The sequence below is a fragment of the Lygodium microphyllum genome, chromosome 18, assembly GCF_053477565.2.
Source record: "Lygodium microphyllum isolate KBCC chromosome 18, Lygodium_microphyllum_v1.1.10, whole genome shotgun sequence".
NCBI classification, from domain to species: domain Eukaryota; kingdom Viridiplantae; phylum Streptophyta; class Polypodiopsida; order Schizaeales; family Lygodiaceae; genus Lygodium; species Lygodium microphyllum.
Window position 1 is genome coordinate 50530197 of NC_141152.1, and position 20810 is coordinate 50551006.

Genomic DNA, 20810 nt, shown 5'->3' on the forward strand with positions numbered 1-20810 from the left:
GTTTCTCCCTTATCAACTACATCTCATGTTCTAAGTTGATATCCCTCCTAACCACCTCAATTTTGCATGGCCTTGACAATGTCAAAGCCTCGAACACACCTTTCTCTGCATCATCTGGTTCCTTCTTCAATACCAATGTCTGTAAGCCCTTGGTGCTGTGCATTTTCACTAGTCTTTTAGGCCGAGGTGGACTTTCAAGCTTAGCAACCACATCTTTACATCTTTGTCTACAAAATAGGCCATGCAACAGAGCAGAGAGGAGAGTTTGTTCTATAAGTTTAGATCTTGTCCCGATAGTTGATCCAAGATTGAGGCGAGAGCTGGTTTGGGAGCAACTTTGCTTCAATCTTCAAACAATGATGCTTCTTCCTCCCCTTCGAGGTGCTCTGGGGCTTTCAGCTACAATTGTGCGGGTGTTTTTGCTCGAAAGGCTTAAAAATCTTGAAGGGTGAGAGCAGCTCTTGGATTAATACAATGGCAACCAATCCAGTATCGTAAACAATATAATGGCAGGTGATCGAAGCAAAGAGAACTATGATGCAATGCAAAGGAACAAGAATCAGGAATGGAGTCAGACGATCAGGCACGGATCTTAGCCTTGGCCAAGAAAGAGGCCTATGCAAGGATGTGGAGGTTTATTCAGCATTGAGAGAGAGGGAAAGGGAGAATATGAATCAAGAAGAAGCTTTCCTTGAAAAGTAGCTATAGTCAAAGTTCCCTCTAAGTCATATGAGCCTCCAACTTGGCCATGGTGAAATTTGCAAGAAAGGCTGTCATCTTTCTGGTCTTTCAATGATGTACATGTAGTGATGTACCTACGCACCTAAGACACTAGGGTTCCTGAACTAAAAGAAACTAAAACTAGAGGGAGGAGAGAAAGAAGAAAGGACCAAAAACCTAGTCTCTGGTACCACTTGTGAAGAAGAGGACATGAGAGAGAGAAGAAGAGGAGAGAGAGGGTCCAAAAGAGAGAGAGAGTGAAGAGAGGAGAGAGATACTAGAAAAGGAGAGAGAAAGACAAAAAGAGAGAGGAAGAAGCCATGAAAGCTTGGAGAGAGAGGTGAAGATGAAAGGAGACTTGTATTATTATCTGATGGTCAAAAATCAAGTCCCTAACACCTTATATACCAGCCAGTGTAGCTAGTATTTCCCTGTTATTAAATCTCCCTCTCTTACAATCATATTCAAAAAGAAAAAGTTTTGAATGATTTTATTGATTCATTTTACAAATTAAATGCTTTACAAAAATAGAATATAGCAAGAAGCTCAAAATTTTAAGGAAAACCTAATACCCCATTCGCAGATGATATTATACCTATTTTAGAAAATGGATTACTAGACAGACAAATCTAGAAGGCACAACTCACCCATCTCTTGATCAAGACTCAACCCTACCCAATGATCATCGTCAATTGTACAAGTTAAGGTAAGATGGTCTTCTTCCGGAGATGCATATATGAGCATGAAATTGAGAATGTGCTCCAAGAAGGATATGGAGGGATTATAAGTGGTCATTTTGACACAAACGATGCCATGGCCAGGAAGATTTTGGACTCACAGTTGTGGTGGCCAAATCTTTCCAAGGATGCAGCACTTTTTGCCAAACATTGTGACAAGTGCCAAAGAACTAAAATACTAATTTGTAAAGAAAAAATGGAACCATCTCTAATAATTTCCTACCAACCCTTTGCAAAGTGGGGTATAGACTTCATGGATCAATCCAAAATTCCTATGGCCTAACATTCCCCAGCTTGCTACATTACTATGACCATTGATTATAAGACTAAATGGGCAAAGACTAGGACCATTCACATAGATGACAATCAACTATGCCAAAAATTCTTTTAGGGGTAAATCATTCCGTGATTTGATTGCCCCATCAAGATAGTCAATGATCAAGAAACCCACTTCCTAAATGAATTCATTAAACACCTATTCTCTATGTTCCTGGTCTTGTATAGAAATTCTAGCCCATACTATCTTCAAGCAACCAACCAAGTGGAATCAACCAACAAGGTACTTAATATAGTGCTAAGTAAGACTATCTTGGCCTCAAGGTCAAATTGGGATCATGAGCTCATAATAGCATTGTCGACCTATCAAACGGCTTACAAGACAACCATAGGGTAAATCCCCTTCAAGATAGCTTATGGAATCGATGAAATCATGCCAATTGAGTCATAATCCTCATATCACAATGCAAGAATGGAAGGCACTAAGCTTGGGCCAATCATCTCACAAAACTAGAATGTCTAACAAAAACCCAACTATTAGCAACTCACTTTCTGCTCGATGTTGAAAAGGCAAGATGTAGGGCTTGGTTTGATAAGCATATCAAATAGCGATCCTTCCATAAAGGTGACCTAGTACTTTTATATTTGATCAAATGCCATAAATAGAAGCTTAAACTCTAATAACTCAAATCCTACCATATCCATGTAATCAATGGGACAAAAAACATAGAGTTAGAATCTGTGGATGGACGAAGGATCAAGCATTTTTATTATAGATGTACAGATACTACCCTCCATGATAGTATTGCATGAGCCACACATGAAGGAGCTTGCTCAAATCCCTCACCGTAGCATAACAAATCTAGTACGAACAAACAAAGTAACAAGCTCAAGTTTGCATCCAATCATCAAACAAACATTTTCCCACATCTATAAGCTTCAATGTTAGAGCAGTGTGACTATCAGTAGCTTAGGATTAGAGGATGACCTCATAATACCACTAGCATACCTTAACACCCTTTCTTGCTAAGAAGAGCTAGGTCAACCTTAGCTATAACAAATAGATGCTAAAAACCAAATCTATATCGAGGCAAGCCATACTCATTGCTAAGAAAATGTAAATTAATGTTTACTATGGAGGTTGAAAGCATTCTTGTCCTCTTCTATATTTTTTCGAATATGAAAGAGGTTGAAATTTAATAGGACCTAAAATGCACCCAACAACGGCTCTCTCATTCTAAGCTCACTATCAAGCCTCAAACACCAACCCCCATGTCCGTGCAACCATGAGCAACTGGAAGAATGCTAGAAAACCCTCTGTCTAAAGTGGAACACTTCATTTCCTAATTACACAACCCCAAACTCCTAGGAAGAGGTATCGCTACACAAGAACACCTTGTATGCCACAAAAGTGTCACTTAGGCACCTCCAACTGAATGACATGGCCTCTTATTACAAGAGTTAGGGATTTGACCTACTAGCACTTTTCTTGATCACAAGACATATCACTCTCATGCCAATCAACCTCATGTCCCACTAGAACCATGAACCTAGAGCAGCTTGGAAACTATGCACATTATAGTGGAATACATTACTTCATCATATTTGGAAATTATGCATGAATTTTATGACTTATGCTCCAAAAACCCAAGATGCACTAATTTTGCATGTTACACCATGGATACTCAAAGGCCATTTACACTTTATTCAGTTTCTAACACACTTGAAAGCAGTCCACAAAGCTCTAGCAACACACTTGAATGCTCATTCTTCATAAAGGATCTATCTCCCACACTCAAATTCCCACCCCTCTTCTCTCACATGAATGTATACTTATGGTTATGGAGGAGATGAGAGAAAAAGATAGGTTTGAGAAGAGAGAAAAACTAGATTTATATCACAAGAAATCTTCCATTTTAGCACTACATTCCATTTCTCATGTCAAATGTGCAAGAAGGGAAGATGACCGAGAGCAATAATAACAAATTATCCAACATGATGGCATGAATTTGTTGCTCTCTTCTTCCTTATTTCAAGATTTGAATCAATAAAACCATTGTTTCCTTTCACTTTTGGCCCGTATCCCCTTAAAATGGGTCCATAACCCTTCAAATCTTAGCCAAATTTAGACCTTTTTAGTTGCCCACACCTCATTTTCAATTGAATAAGGTATTTTGACATCAAATTGCACCTGAAACACAAAGTATTAATGATATGATGCTATTTGGACACTTCTCCATTGCTTTAAATAATAACTTTATGCTCCACTATGCCTTTAGCTTTAAAATGTCCCGTGTCTTCCACCTTGGTTAGCTTATAAAACATACCATATTTTAGCCTTGAGTCTTCATTTGACATCAAATTGCACTTCAAATGTGAGGAATTATTGATAAAATGCTAGTTGGACACTTTTCTGCTGCTTCAAATCATGATTTTGCAATCTACTATGCCTTAGGCTTTAAAATGTCTCACTTCTTGTGCCTTGGTTACCTTGTAAAATGGATCACATTTGAGCCTTGAATCTTCATTTTCCGCTTAAATGGCTTGCAAATCCACTCAAAATACTTCAAACATCCCATAAAATGCATCTCTGAATGCTCCTTTCATTGGCAATTAATGGGGAGTATGTTGTCAATTTGTTTTTGGGACATGTACAAAGAGCAATGGCAATATTGTCAATTTGTTATTTCCTGCATTTTCTACTTTTAGATGTACTTATAGTTTCCTAATAAAATTACAAGTTTGGTAATGCCTACAAGCACAATCTCACTTGTAATTTGCTCACTCACTCGCCAATTTTCTTTCGCCATTTGGAAACCTATGTAGGCACAAGCCAACTATAAATGCCACATGAATGGAACACGTGACCCAAACTTAGTTGTTATTTGGTCCTCCTAAGATGGGCAAACATGAGGTGTAATCATGACCTCAAGCATCCTCTCTTGGCTCATAGGTGGAACACCAAAGAGGAACATCATGGACACTCCAACACATGGCTTTGCTGGATATACCTTGAGAAACACAATGAGCTTAAAGCATCATCAACAAGCAAAGTGTTGGAAGGTGTACAAGTTGTTACACACCAAAGTCATATGAGTCCTTGAAAAAGCACATGAATCATAATGTACACAATGTGAAAACCCTCTCATCAGCATTAGCATGAGCATGCTCAATGGTTTCCTTGTGTACACAAGTACAAGAAGCATAAAATAGAAGCGTACGTAGATGAACTTGGAGATGAATATCATCAATTTGCTCTCATGAGCCCTCTTTGTAATAGAGCTACCTTCTCTTGTGCCCCTCTTTGAATGAGAGCATGAGAAGAAGATTAAGGTACCATGCCTTGAGACAAGAAACCCACCCTAGCTATCAAATTTATTGAGTAGAACAAAGGATGAAGAAGCATGTGATCTGTTCATGACACACATAATGTCACACAAGCCACTACCTCATCAATTTTATGATGCCCATTTTATCACCACCAAAGACATGTTCACTATGGTTGATGTAGCATATAATCCTCCATGAGTAAATAAGAGGAGAAGGTTAGAATAACTCCCAAAAACCTACATCCTAATAAGGAAAAGCAAGGAAAACAAGGTCATGTCACATCAAGGTTAAGTTGCACGATTGAATCTCCATGAGGCCATGTGCAAAAATGAAGAATTCAGTGATACTGTGACCATATGTAGACCTAAGAATAATAATAGGAGAAGCATAATAGGAATTACCTTAAGAAAATATCTTGTACCTGAAATGAAGAAAAGGCAACACAAAGATAAAACTCAAAAGCATGGAAACAAGCATTTAAATGTCATGAAAAAGCATAGTGTGCCTATGAGAAAGGGCTTTGACAAGCACAGTAGTGAATAGAGCTAATGGCAAGTTGAAGGCATTGGAATAAATAATGGTGACTTTTAGGGTTGATGATGTGGTAGGTTGACAATAGGTAGAACAAGGCTACTATTATTGCAATGCTAGATGTAGACATGCAAAGATCATGCCACTCGAGCATGCCAACAAAGCAAAACAATAGACATGATTCTAAGACATGTTAAAAAACATATAACAAAAATGCAAGACATAATATCACTAGTTAAGTTAGCTCTACTGCCAACATAAAAATGCCACTCAAATGTCAAGTTGGCAGCAAGGAAAAATGCCTCAAACAAAAAATCTCAAAAAGCCCATAAGTTAGCACAATTCAAAACTCAAAATGCAAAACTTAAGATCATGCATTGAAGAACAAATGAGAACAATGGGACTGAATCCTTTAGTGTACCACCAAAGCAAGTGCTATTATTTCCTTCACTATATAATTGCACTTGATTAGCCAAAAATTGAGAAACAACTTGAGAGCAAGAGAGAAATAGAGACAAGAGTTCATGCTAAGAGAAGGGGTAGAATTTCCCCCCATGGATGAGTGAGCACCTCCCTCCTATAGGTATTTATGGATTTATATTTCTTAGCTTGTTGTGCTCAAACATCATGAAAAACATCCTTTTGGGCTTTTTGTTTTCTTTGCAAAATGACTTGCTTATCTCCAATATTTTCTAGAGATTTTCTAATAAATCTAACCTTATGAAAAATAATTGTATTGCACTAAGCCAATATTACAAAGGTTGGATCAAATAGTTTTTCTCAAAACCACAAAAAATAAATATGCATAAGAGTAGCACCCAAAATAATAATAATTCTATGCACCTAATGCGCTCCACTCATAAATATAAAAATTATTGCATTTGCATACCTCTGCTTAATAGTTTGCTCAACCATAAACACAAAATACATCAATCTATCCACCTAGCACAATGCACCCAATGTCATATGTGCACACTATAGCAAGTCACTATTATGAAGTGAATAGAAATAATGAGAAACCACAAAATAAATAAATGAAACCTTATTTTCATGGCAATAAATTTAATATCATAAGATAGTAATTATTATGTAGCAAATAGAAACAATAATGATAATTTAAAAATAAATATATTGTTTTCATAATAATAAAATAAATATCACATCAAGTACAATAATCATCACCATAGCAAGGAGGAACCCACCTCTCTCCATATCCAAGAGCAAGGATCTCACAACCAAGGATAATCATGATGGAACACAAAAGTAGATCCCACAAAGGGGGGAGGATACATACATACATGCACAATCCAAGTATGAATGCCACACAAGATGTAACATTCTGATCTTTCACGCGTGAACCGCCTCTATAAGTCATAAGGATAATTGGATAATGGAAAAAAAATTTAATTCCCCTTACCCCCAGCCGACAGTCGTGTTGGAGGGGAGGGGAATAGCATGTATGAGCAAGCTCCTTGCTGGAGCTTGCTGAGGGAAGGAGGCCATGCACTATGGCCGCGTTGGGGGCGGGAAAAATCCCCTTTCTCAGCTATAAAGCCATGAGAGGGGCCGTCGAGGGAAAGACGGATAGATTGAGACATCTGTTGATGAGTGAGGGAGGGAGAATCGAGAATTCTGACACTGCGTGGATTGCTACCGTGGAGTGAGAGGGTTGATGCTAGCCGTGAGAGGGAGAGGAGGAGTGGAGAGGGGAGTGCAGTCGAGACGCTCCGAATTGTCGCCGTGAGAGGGAGAGGAGGAGTGGAGAGGGGAGTGCAGTCGAGACGCTCCGAATTGTCGCCGTGAACCAGGAGGTTGCCGCCACAGGAAACACACTGCCGAACTGCCATCTGTCGACTGCCTCCATCCCCACGTGCTTCTTTGTAGAAGCTTTAGAAGCTTCTAAGGGGGAGGTTCCATAAGCCCCCTCCCTCCCCCCCCCCCTAAATTTTCCTTGAAGGGCTTTCATGTGGTCCTTAAGCCCCTTTCCCCCCCCCTTCCCCCCCCCAAAAAAAATTTCCTCCTAAAGGGCTCTTTAAGCCTCTTCCTTCCCCACATAACATTCCCTTTTTAAAGGGCTTAAACACCCCTTGCTTCCCTTTTTCCCGTGGGGTGTTGACAGACATTGAAAAAGGCCATTAAGCCTTTTCCCGTGGCTTGATAAGCCCTGCTCTAAAAAGGTTGTTCTACCCCCTTCCCGCGGGTTTCTTTCCCCCCCTCCACGGAGATATCCCCTTTAAGGACTTTTATACCCTTTGGCCCTTTTTCCAATCCATTAAAAATCCAGTTAGTATCCCTTTCCATGGGTCCTATATCCGAGGCCCTTAAAAAGGCTCATTAAGCTTGTCCCCTTGGATTTCCTTCAAATCTCCTAATTAGCCCGAGTGCTAAACCCCTTTCTGTGTATTCAATTTGCACTGGAGCTTCTAATGAAGGAAGGAAAAAACATTCATAAAGGATGGTGGAATTACAAAGGGAGTTTCGCAAAGCCGCATCCAAGACGGAAAGGCCACATTCGTGATGGCTCCTAAGAAAGCACAAGGAGCGGCAAGTACTGTCACCCTTTCAAACTCTACTTCCATGGTCGGATCTTCTTCTTCGTCACACATTTCAGTGTTGGCAACACAGGCAGTTCTTCCTCTGCCTTGGGTAGTGGCTCCCTGGCCACAGTCCGTTCCTTGAAAAGGTGCTTGGCGATGTCCTCCTCCAAGCTTGGGACATTGCCTCTTGAAATGAGCGGGCTTGTTGCAGTGGAAACAACGGAGGTTTCGGCCATTGCTTTGGGTAGGGACAAAGCTTTTGGCATTGTTAGTCCTTGCCCTCTTTCTTTGTCCCCGATTCTGACCTTGAACTCTCTTCATTTGCGGCCTATATGCTCCTCTGTTCGGGTCATTATAAGTCCAAGTTTTGTTACCTCTTGGTCTAGCCTGCACCTCCTGAATTATAGGCACAACTCGAATGAGTGCGTCCTGTAGATTTGATGGGCGCATAGATTCGAGATGGGTATTCGCTGGTGGGTTTAAACCAGCACAAAATTTTGACACCTGCTATGTCATGTCCATCTGTGGCGCATGCTTAAGAAGTGAGATGAATCTAGAGTAGTATGGGTCAAGAGTGAGTCCTAGTTGTTTTAGCTCGTAGAACTCATTCATTTTCTGCGTGCGATATGAAGGTGGTAAGTATTTTTCCTGCACGGATTTCTTCAGCTTCTCCCAGGTAACAGATCCTTCCGCTATCCCTTGATCTCTACACCATTGCTTCCACCAAAGCCTGGCTTCACCGGTGAGCTTCAGCTTGGCAAGCATAGTGTGGTTAGCGGGTGCAGTACCAGCTGCTTCAAAGTAATCCTCCATGGATTCGATCCAAATTTCAGCATCTGCTTGAACGGACCTGCCTTTCCCGTCAAATTCAGGTGGCTTAATCTGCTTGAGAAGAAACTTCTTCTCTTGGATTACAGCAGTACTTGATGTAGGAGGCAAACTGGAAATCTGTACTTGGGATTGTGCCTGGATAAAGGTTTCTTAACGTTATTACTCGTTAACTGTTAAGATTTATATTTCACCTCCATTTTCGCTATCAACCAAGCAATCTAACCACTTAACTTCTTATCACTTCTCATGAATAAAACATACATTGATAAAAAGAATTCTTATTGCATTTATATGGGCATAGCCCTTTCAAAATACAACATTTCTTGCGATGATAAGCCAACTGTTTACATTTAGTTTGGGGACAATAATGTTATATTACATTTATCTACGCGAACTAGATAATAGTATGGTTTCGGGTCATGGATCTTCAGGAATTGGTAAGTCATTGGAAGATCAAGGTATCCTTTTCTTTGGAACCCATTCTTCTCATAGCGCCCCAACACTTTGATCCTGTCGGCGAGGATTACACAGGTCATTTCCTCATATACATATGAGTTCAGCTCAACCCTCCAACCTCGAATATGTAAAGTTGAGTTTACGTGAGCCTCCACAAAAATGAACAGCTTCACGACTTTCAGGTCTTCCAACCACTTGATCCTCTATAGGTTGGTTTGAAGGTATGCAAACCGGTGGGTAGCTATATAGTAGATTCCTGAGGCACCCATCCATCTTCATTCCATGTACAAAGGCGATGGATTATAGATACGCTCTAGGATGTTCATCATCTCAACCCTTTGTCGATAATCCGGGGAATGCATCGTAGTCATAAACATGACTCGGAACACTAAGAACTTGTTTCATGCTTCATAATTCTGCAAGACAGCATCGAAAGTAAGGAGATGTTCGGAATGCTACATTTTCTTTACTTCTTTTTATTAAGATTTCTTAAAAGCAAATCCTTCGTTGGTTGGCTCTGATACCAACTGTAACGTGTCCACTTGTTATCATCAGGACACGTCTTAGCAGTCCATCCAAAAAGATGTCTAGAAAGCTCCGCCCGGCACTCCCATGGAATGTCACGGGGTTTGCGATCTAGGACTTTCTGCGTCTGCCACGTAGAGGAAGTACTCTGGCCATTCTTACTTAGCACCGACCTGAATCAGGGTTTTCCCTAATGGTCATTTTCTAAATGGTAACTAGCGTCGAACCCGAGCGAACTACTTTACGCAGAAACACCAGGTCCGAAGCAGATTCACGTTACACTTGGTTCAAGGATAATGGAAAACGAGAGGGATGCAAGGCTCGACCTCTCTGCCATAAGGCATAGTCCCATTCCGTTCCCCTAAAACAACGTAAACCGAGATTACTGTAACTTAGATTCTAGGTCAATGCCCTTACTGTTCGTGTTCTTTGAACGATCTTCTTGCTGTCCATCATGATTGAGAAAAGTTTCTGGCCAACCAGGACCACCCATCCGTAGGACGGACCCATGGCCACATCCACTGCAATTTCCTCAAGTTATTTTAGTTATCTAATTACCTATCACATTTAGTTGTACATACATCAATCAGCTTCCTTAATTAGCTCGTTAGGCACCGATTCCTTCACGTAATCATAGCACTTGACATAGAAAAGAAATGTCAAATAAGTTCCTTTTCAACAGGTTATCATATTTATCTTTGAAATACATTTATAAAATCCACCCCGTAGGCTATCTAGCAATCCACAGGGATTACTAATCCAAGATTTCGCCCGTAGACTAGTATGCGGGGCTCGAGATCCAATCCCGAGTCACGTTCACCTCTTGTGCAGGGTCCGAAAGGCGAGGGATTTACGACCAGAGCCCCCTCTGGCACCCAAGCATCCTTCTGCTCCAAGTGGCACTCAACGGAGAGACCTCTCAAGGCGGGTTCGGTCCACCTTCCCGGCGCGGTTAACAACCCCCTTGATTAGGGTCAGGCAAGCAGTCGGGGGTAATTGAAGCTGTCTCTCCCTTCAGGCCTTCAACCTGAGGCATTAGATATATTTTCATCCTTTAATTCTTTGAGCAAACAAAGCAAAACAGTGCTCTCAAAACTGTTACAAGCACAATCATTTCCATTGGTTGTTATTTGTCCAACTGCTAAGGAGTAAATCCTTTTTTCTGAATGCATCCAGCACTCGATTCGTGATCAATTGCAACTTGGCAAGATTCCCAAGGGTTTGTTTGTTAACCCCTATATCCTTGGGTTAGGGCCATACCCTATTAACCCAACTTAACCAATACCTTAAGTACTATTAGCAGTAAATATGTTATTCTAATTTACTGATTGGTCTTTTGCTTCCAAGTAGTTATCTAACTCCCTTATCTTGGTCCCTTTTCCCAAGAAAGGTGCTATGTCAGGATGACTACTCATCCTCTTGCAAGATAACTTGCGTAAGAATCTGCCAATCTCATTCCAAGGAATTGACCATTCCCTTGTGATGAAATCACAAGATCATTCGACTCCGCAACTTGTTGCATGAGTGTCGCATCTAATCCATGGGACTATTCTACCCATCGAATGGCGTCTTCTAATCATGAAATCATGATGAGATAGGAAATAGGATTAGGGTGTCTTCATAACAATCTGTTCCTGATTGCACTAGGCCGATATTGTCGATCCTAAGGTTCCAAATTCAAATCGAGTTTCATCTTTTTAGTGAGCGATCCTTAGGGTAGAAACCCTAGATCGTCTCTCGCAAGTACGTCCTTTTGTTCCTACATTCCGTGAATGTGGGCAAGTCTTTAGGTTTAAGAGTTTCAGCTTTGGCAATAAGAGCGATTAGGTCATGTCCTCAACGTGCTAAACCCTAGTTAGCTCTTTGGGATATGTTGCATTGAATTAAGCCTTCCTAAACGAGTCGCTCACAGTTTTTTAGGTGTTTAGATTTAAACCAATTTACTTGTCTATTCTTGAAGATATTTTTGATACCATTTCCATAACCACATGATGTATTGTCTATGTATGAGTAGTTTTACAATCCCTAAGTTTTTCGACTAAGATCCAAGCGTAGTTAAGTTATGGCATAATTCCTAGTGATCCTTCTATAACATGCAATCAAGATTCAGGCTACTAAGCTTTAGGGCTTTATGATTGAACCATGTAGCCTTTTTCTAACAATTATGTAGTTGAAACGAGATTTATGCCATTTGCCTAGAGTTTAATCTTCTTCATGCAGCCTAGAGTCATTTCCATGACTAGCAATTTCCTACGATTGTTAGCAACCTTCTTTAAAGAATCATTTCGAAGAAAAGATGTTCAATAATGCGATTTATTCCTTCCATGCATAATCGAAGTGTACTATCATTATTTTGACTTGTATAGATGGGCATTAGTTAATCTAAGTTCGTTACTTTGCAATGCAATGCATAAAACCCACTTGCTAGGAATACATAGAGATCTTATGCTCTTTCTTCGTTCGTTTCATTGCAAAATACCAATGACCAAATTCTTCCATCGTGGGCTATTTCTTTCAAATTAGTCAAAGTATTTTAATCAAAAAATGCATCCTATCTCCATAAATGATTCATGCACAATTGAATTATAACGACGTAAATCAAAATTAGGAAGGAAACCTGGACTTGTGGTGAAATGTCCACATGGATGCTAGGAGATGATCCTCCTGTGTTTGCACCTTGTGCCTTCTTAGGAGCCATCGCGAATTTGGCCTTTTCGTCTTGGACGCAGATTTATGATCTTGGCCGTCTCCTTTGCACGCGGAACTCCCTTTGTGATTCGGCTTCCTTGATGAATTTCACCGTCTTTTGAAATCGAGCTTTAGAAGGCCTTAAAGGCTACCTCCACGAAGTAGGGAATGGATTTGAGAGGGAAGGCTTTTAAAAGGAGACTAGGGTTATAAAGACCAATTTAGGAAGGCTCATGGAAGTCCAACGGAGGTAGTTTTAAATGGGTTTTTTGAAATGCTAAAAGGGGGAAAAAGGTTTAATTCCTGAGATAGGTCGAACTTTGAGTGGACTTGGGTGGAAATTTCAAGAAGAAGGGACAAAGGTGGAAATTTCGAGGAGAAAGGGGACTTACGTGGAACTTGAGAGGGAATGCGTGTAAAAATCCCAGCGGGAATAAGGGTTATTAAACCCACTTGAAAGGCAATAGGAAAGGCCCACGGGAAAGGGCTTTGGATCCGGCCGAGGAGGGGGGGGGGTTATTAAAATGGACTTGGTGGAAAAAAAGGGGGGGAAAGGGGTCTTAAAGAGCCCCCCCCTTAGAAGCTTCTAAAGCTTCCAGAAAAAGCACGTGGCGTTGGGATTAGAGATGGCGGCCAGACGAATTCAGATGGCGGCGTTCCGATGGCTACAGTGGTAGTTTCCCCTCTCCTTCTCTTGGCCAAGCAGCGTCCATCCCACACTCCTCCCTTCACAACGGTCTATGGCAGCTGGTGCAGTGATCTCACGACCCTCACCTTGAACTCAATCTGCAGCATGATGGCCTCTATCTTTCTACTCCCCTCCCACAGGCTTTTATAGCTGAGGGGAGGGGATCCTCCCTCTCCCACGTGGCCTTACGCATGGCATTCACCCTTCTGCGAGCCCCAGCAAGGAGCTTAATCACCCTTGCTATTCCCCTCTCCTCCAGCATGACAGTCGGCTGGGGGGAAAAGAGGGGATAATTTGAAAAAAAATTTGCCATAATTCAAATATTATCCTCATGACCTCTTCCCAAGAGGGGATTCATGTGACATAAGCGGTTTCATTAAACCATAGTCTCGGTTCTGCCAATGGAGATTATGATACATCGTGTTTAAGCTCGTACCGTCCGCGACCCAATGCTGGCATTGTCTTGTGTGAGTATCACCGGGTTTAGAAATATTTTCAATTGGCATATTACAGTTTAACACTAGAGTTTGTCAGGATTATGCTTATATGAGTTGATCAATATTAGCATGACAAGTGAATGAAGTAATTCTTTCATATTGATTCAATCTATTGCAAATAATGAGGAATTTTCCATACTAAGTTCCCTACTTCAACAATCTCAAATATAGGCACATAATGAGGCTATGAGCTAAAAGCAAGACCTATGTTATGCTAACTTGGTTCTCCCATTTATGTAGCACTACACAAGAATGAGAAAAATTGGATGCATCCATGTAATCGAGTTTATCAGGTGCATGAATGGGCGTGCCTTGCCTGTTGACTTGTATGCCAAAACTGCCTAAAGTCTAGGAAGTGCCCTTAAAAATGGACAATGATTGAAGCCCATTTGATGTGGCCACGTGCTCTTTACTTCATTCCTCTGTCTCTCCTCAATCTTGATGATTGATGGAAATCATCGATGGTGTAAATAGGGTGGGCTCCACAAGTCATTGACTTGTGCGTGGATGGAAAATTTGAGTTCATGTGTATCACTTCTCTTGTGGCAGAATGCATATGTAGAGAAAATGTGTCTTAACATGCATTCCTTTCTCATTGTCTCAAACTACTGTTCACAAAAAGTACTTTCTACGGCACTCAAACCGGCATTTACAAAATATAATTTCTATAGTAGATACAAAACCTTATAACTCAAAATGTTGGAGAGCTATTTGAATCGAATTACATGTATTTTTGCGAATTTTATAACTAATAATATTTTTAAAAAGGAAGAAGGCTTGAAATTTTGAAAGATACCTAAAGGGCGTATCCAAGGTTTGAATTAATGCACCTATGTACACAGCCACACACACAAACTGCTTCGGCTACAACCCCATAGGCTGCTAATAAAATTTTTGTATAGTTTTTCTTTGTTGAGAAAAGCTTAAAAGTTGAAAGATGTTTTAAGGGTGTATCCAAGATTTGAACTCACACACCCATGTTTAGAAACACATGCTCAAACAACTTAAGCTACAACCCTGTTGTATCCAAGTAATTAATTCACTTACACATACGCCCACACACTCAAACTCCTTGGGTTACAATCCCATAGGCTACTAATAAAATTTTTGTATAGTTTTTCTTTCTTTAGAAATGCTTAAAAGTTCAAACCCGTGTTGACAATCACATGCTCAAACAACTTGAGCTATAACCTTGTTGGCAAAAATCACATAAAATTGGCATAGTTTCGTAAAGTTCACGGTTTCAAACCTTCTTTTTATTGGAAATTTGAAGGCTTTTTTGGAAAATTTCGAAGTTTGCAATTTTAACTTTTTTTCAAAATAAAAATTTGAAGGTGTGTCTTTTGCAATTCATTCTACATTAAACCTCTCTCTGAGCTTTTGGTGCACTCTGAAGGACATTGCATCACAGAGAGGCCCCCGGCCCTCCGAGCTTAGGCACATACATGCAAGGCAGCTCCCATGCACGGATGATTGGGGCAGCCAAGAGGCGCTGAGATTTGAAGCCGAAGCCGAAGCCGAAGCCGAAGCCGAAGATTTGTATGCTGCACGGAAGACACAACAGGATTGGATGAACTCCATAAAAGCTTGTGGCAACCATAAGGACTTGCAGCAAGGCAGCAGCATAAATGCTGATATCCTGAAAACAGAGTTGCTTAAGAAGGACATTTACATTGGCACTGCACTTGTCCGAATATCTTTGATGGGCTCCCGACACTGAATGCAGTCGCTTTGAACGCGCTAATCGCTGGATATGCACAGCATGGGCTTGGTGAGGAAGCTCTGGAGTCTGGACTGCCTCAGACGGATGCAAGGTGAGGGATTTCTCCCATTACACAATCACCTTTATATCCATTTTGAAAGCTTGCGGCAGCATTGGAGCAATTGAGAAAGGTGAAGAGATACATGCTGAAGTCTGCAGGATGGGGTGGTTGGGAAGTCATGCTATTGTACTCGGCACTGCATTGGTGGACATGTATGCCAAGTGTGAAGCCCTTGCCAAAGCCCAAGAAGTCTTTGATGGGCTTCCAGTGTGGAATGTGGTGTCTTGGAATGTGCAATCGCTGGATATGCTCAGCATGGGCTCAATGAGGAAGCTCAGAACTGTTTTGAACTGATGCAAGAGGAGGGGTTCTCCCCAGATGCAGTCATGTTTGTGTCCAGTCTGAAAGCTTGCAGCAGTAGTGGAGCAATTGAGAAGGGCAAAGAGATACATTCTGAGGTCTATAGGCGTGGTGTTGCATGGGATTGGCACGAGAGTTCGTGAATGTTGCTGGTCACAGAGACGCTTTGTGAGATGGAAGCATAAGAATATGAATTTTAAACCAACTCTCAACACATCTATATGTTATGAAGAGCATGAACATACTTCGATCTTAGGAATTCAAGATAAAAGCATGTATTGGGCTTCTCAATAATAGAGATAAATGGAAGTAATTCAAAGGATAGGAATAGAACATATTCTCAAATGGACTTAATTGTGGCAACAATACACTGGCTAGTTGTTTCATGTCAATAATTGCTAATGTCAATTGGTGTTCTTCTGGGTAGACTGGGTCGGCGGCAAATAGGGTTCAAACAAATCAGATTTGAACCAAACAGCACGTTCTCCTCAGCCGCAGAAAATATAAAGATCTTTATAGTGCTGACCATATGGCTATGGCCTGCTCTTTGTCTTCAGCCTCCTCCTCGATATTCTTCAGAAGATTCTTCCGTACTATACATAAGGAAGAGTGATTCAGTTACAGCAAAAAGCTTGCTTAGAATACCGTAATTGATGCTGGAAACATCCTGATATTGCACCTATTGCCATCGTAGTTAGAGAAGGCGGAGAAACAGACATGTGAAGAAGAAACCGTCACCTTCATTGAAATAGTTCAAATTCTCACCCTTTGACTTCCTCGTAGCCTCTTTTCAACACCTCATCGTAGTCATCGTCGTCAATCTCTCTTCATCTTCGGTCGTTTCTTCTTTCGCTTCGTTGCCTTAAGCTTCCTCGACGTCCTCTATTGCCGTCGTATCAGAAATTCCAGTGGCAGAGTTGGGTGACGTTGCTTCGAGCTTCATTATCTTCATTAACTCATGTCGTCGTAGAGCGTCCTTCTCTCGTACTCCTTGTCAGCTCTCCTTCGTCACGTCTTCCGCGAGTATAATGATCTTTTCTGTCGCAGTAGCTTCCATTTCTCGCTTCGATCGTCGCTGTGTCCAACAGTCGAAAAGGAATCACGGAGAGAGGAACCAAGACAAGACTCGTGGATCCGCCAAAGAGAGCGATCACAGAAACCCCCGCCCCCCCCCATTTTGTTCATCAGTTCGGTCTTTTTAAATTTTGATAATACCTCCCTCAATAGCGTCATCTTCAACAAAGCTTTCCCCGAAAAAAGAAAGTCAAAAAGCTTCAGGAAAGCTTTGTTCTTTTACGTCAATGATGATGTCTTGCCGTATATTGTTTTGAGCGCTTCCACATCATATTATCGTAATGCCGTCAGCCCTCAATAATGTTGTCTTTGTGTCTCTATCGCCTCATCTCGTTAACATTGAGTTTATTTTCCACACACCCTGCTTAATCTCAGAACTTGTCGGCTTCATAATGTTTCGCAGGCAAGCTGAATATGCATGCCTATAGCATTGCACAAAATTCCAACCTTGAATTAAGGTCATCGACGTGTGAAACTTATGTATCATGGTATCATAATGAAGATCACATTTTTGTAATGATTCCACAATCATTCTCGCTTCTGAACTACTTTCCGAATCTTTTGTATAAGTGTAACAATATGCGGCTCAGGTGAAAAGGCAGCTTCCTCACCTTTAGCTAAAGAGATAATCACAGGCTGCGTTCTCACCAGTAACGACCAATGTCTTCAAACACAGGGCGTGTTTCTATTGATGAGACTATTTATAACAATATCAGCTTCCTAGTAAGCTTCTTGAAAGTTGATGAAAAGGTTAAGCAGATAAAGCGAGAATAGTAGTCAAATTTCTAGTAGCTCTCATTCGTGAGTGCAGCAACCATACCAACTCCTATAGCATACACATTCTTGAGACCACCCATGACTTCATGTGTCACCAAATTTGGATTGTCCCAATAAAATGGGATTGACGTTTGGCTCTCCCCAACTATCAAATCCACATATCCATGCATTAGCGTACTCCGCACACTGAAGCACCTTGCCCCTTAAGTTGTCTTTAATCTTTCAATCCCATTTGCATCATCACACCTGAATGAAGCATTGCTATGCCTCTCTCCACATAATTGGTTCTTCAACAACAAGACACAATCTAGAACTTTCTATATGTAAAGCATAACACTGCAATGGTGATGGTCTGAAGTCAATGTACACAACATTGCACGATTGTTTACTATATCCATTATTGGGGCTATAGAGACATTTCTAGTCTTCTCCTTGAGGACAAAATCCATGTTCCTCAATGTCCTTGAGTCTTCAAGATGGATACCTTCGTATGAGCCTATTTTTCCATGCATTGTGCCCTATCAAGAATATGCTTTGGAAGAGAATGTCATGCCCAATCACTCGTGCAGTTTGCAAATTAAATCCATGCTATGCAATCAATCGAGCGATGCTCCACAAAAAAAAACTATGAATGCATTGAGGAATTTGTGCCTAGCCTAACTACATGTGCTCGTGAGTCATGCAAATGCAAATACACAATGGGAAATAAACTCACAATGACGCTGACTAAAAAGTTCAAAATCCTGGTAGAAAACTCCGCCCTCACGTTTGCAGTGGTAGATGCATAGCGTCACGACATCGGGTTATTGGAAAGTCGTGAGATTGTCTTAGACAATGCATTAGTGAACTTGTATGCCAAGCTCGGTGCCCTTGTGGAAGTGCAAAAAGTCTTTGATGGGCTTCCAGAACGGGATGTAGTCTCTTGGAATGCACTACTCACAGGTTATACCCAACATGGTTTTGGTGAGGAAGCTCTGAACTGCTTTAATTGGATACAAGATGAGGGCTTCTCCCCAGGCACAGTCACCTTTATACGTGCTTTAAAAGCTTGTGGTAGCATAGGAGCCACCAAGAAGGGTGAAGAGATACATGCTGAGATCCAAATGCTGGGTTTACTAGAAACTCATGATAGTATGATTGGCATGGCATTGGTAGACATGTATGTGAAGTGTGGTGAGCTTGCCAAAGCCCAAGGAGTGTTTGATGGGCTTCCAGTATGCAATATAGGCTCTTCGAATGCACTGATTGCTAGATATGCCCAACATGGGCTTGTTGAGAAAGCTCTGAATTGCTTTCAACAAATGGAAGATGAGGGCTTTGCCCCTGATACAATCACCTTTATATGCATTTCGAAAGCTTATGGCAGCATTGGAGCAACTGAGAAGGGCAAAGAGATACATGCTGAGGTTTGCAGGCTGGGGTTCTTGGAAAATCATAATATTCTACTTGGCGTTGCATTGGTAGACATGTATGCCAAGTGCGGCGAGCTCGCCAAAGCACAAGAAGTATTTGATGGGCTTCCAAAATGGGATGCAATCACTTGTAATGTGTTAATTACTGGTTATACACAGCATAGATTCTCTGAGAAGCACTGCACTGCTTTGAAAAGTTGCGAGATGAAGGCTAGATGCAATCACTTTTATATGCATTTTGAGAGCTTGTGGTAGCATAGGAGCAACTGAGAAGGGTGAACAGATATATGCTGAAATTTGCAGGTTGGGCTTATTGGAAAATCATGATATTTTCTCGACAATACTTTGGTGAACATGTATGCCAATTGCAGTGCGCTTGTTGAAGCACAAAAAGTATTTGATGAGCTTCCAGTATGGAATACTGTCTCTTGGACTGTATTAATGGCTGGATATGCTCGGCTTGGTAAGGTTAAAAGGGTTTTCAACTAGTGGAGTCACATATCCCAACTATACTATATATAATGGAAAAAGTGCATTAAATAGGTCTCAAGCCATTTATTGAACCTCTTGGCAGTCTAGGGTAGTAGGTGGTGAATGGAGCAAGCTTGGTGTCCATAGATGTGAAAATCGCTTGCCAAAAGTTACTTATAAACTCAGCATCTCTATTATACACTATGGCCTATGGTAACCCATGTCATTTAAATACATGATTCGTAAATTGAGTGGCCACTTAAGACACACTATACTGAATCTTATGTGGAGATAAAGTGGGCAACTTTGGTGAGCTTGTCTACTACCATATATATGTTGTTTCATCCTTAAATCTTGATTATGGGTAGGTTGGTAATAAAGTCCATCACTACAAGATATAGGCCTTATATCGACGTTAAAAGGGATGAAAATGTAAATAACAAAAATTTCCCCCGATATCACAAAAATCGTCATTATTGGCGATGCCATAGAGCAGTCCGTATCAGCGTCGTTATTAGCGTCGCTATTTGCGTCGATATCAGCGATGGAAATATTTGCGACACTGACAGCGACGCAAATATTTGCGACGCTGACAGTGACGCAAATAGCAATGCTAATAATGACGCAGTGCGACACTAATAATGATGCAAATAATGACGTGTGTAGGTAAATTTGCGACGCTAATAGCGATGGTAACAGGGGAAAAAAGATTTTGTATAGCACTGTGTGCTTTATTTGGGCCATACAAAATAGTTTCTGCAATGTGTACAATGCTCGTGTAAACAAAAAAAAAGTATACTTAAGTCATAACACTGATACATGAAATAAATACATGATCGCATAATGAAAGAGACTGGTACAATCATGATAAGATATCACTACTACATAAAAAATGTCTACACAGATTAGGCGACCAAAAAAGAAGGGTGTGTGAGCTCCAGGGATCCAAGGCTGAGCTACATATCCTCGCCATCCGAAAGCTCGTCCTACGGCAAAGGAGCATCGAATGAACTCTGCAAAAAAAGAAACAACAACACATCAGTCCACCATACAATAATGCATTCTAATTAAACATGGTAACCACGAACAAGAAAGATGAGTGACTTACAGGGCCGCTGCATCTATACAATCAATCGA

At 40.9% G+C, this 20810-nt stretch overlaps 1 protein-coding gene across 1 annotated transcript; it reads left to right on the plus strand.

Moving 5' to 3' along the window:
• Nucleotides 1–13257: 13257 nt before the first annotated feature.
• Nucleotides 13258–19691, plus strand: LOC148020872 (pentatricopeptide repeat-containing protein At1g11290, chloroplastic-like). The gene is made up of 8 exons (XM_087698181.1): nt 13258–13304; nt 15090–15150; nt 15213–15503; nt 15578–15630; nt 15690–15846; nt 15894–16037; nt 18651–19453; nt 19574–19691. Exons 1-8 carry the CDS (start codon nt 13258–13260, stop codon nt 19689–19691), a joined length of 1674 nt encoding a protein of 557 aa, XP_087554307.1.
• Nucleotides 19692–20810: the final 1119 nt, after the last annotated feature.

Coding starts and splice junctions, on each gene's coding strand:
- LOC148020872 (XM_087698181.1), top strand. CDS start 13,258: ATGGCGGCCAGACGAATTCAGATGGCGGCGTTCCGATGGCTACAGTG. Junction 15,847..15,893: donor AAGTCTTTGATGGGCTTCCA/GTGTGGAATGTG, acceptor GGATATGCTCAG/CATGGGCTCAATGAGGAAGC. Junction 19,454..19,573: donor ATGCATTTTGAGAGCTTGTG/GTAGCATAGGAG, acceptor TGCCAATTGCAG/TGCGCTTGTTGAAGCACAAA.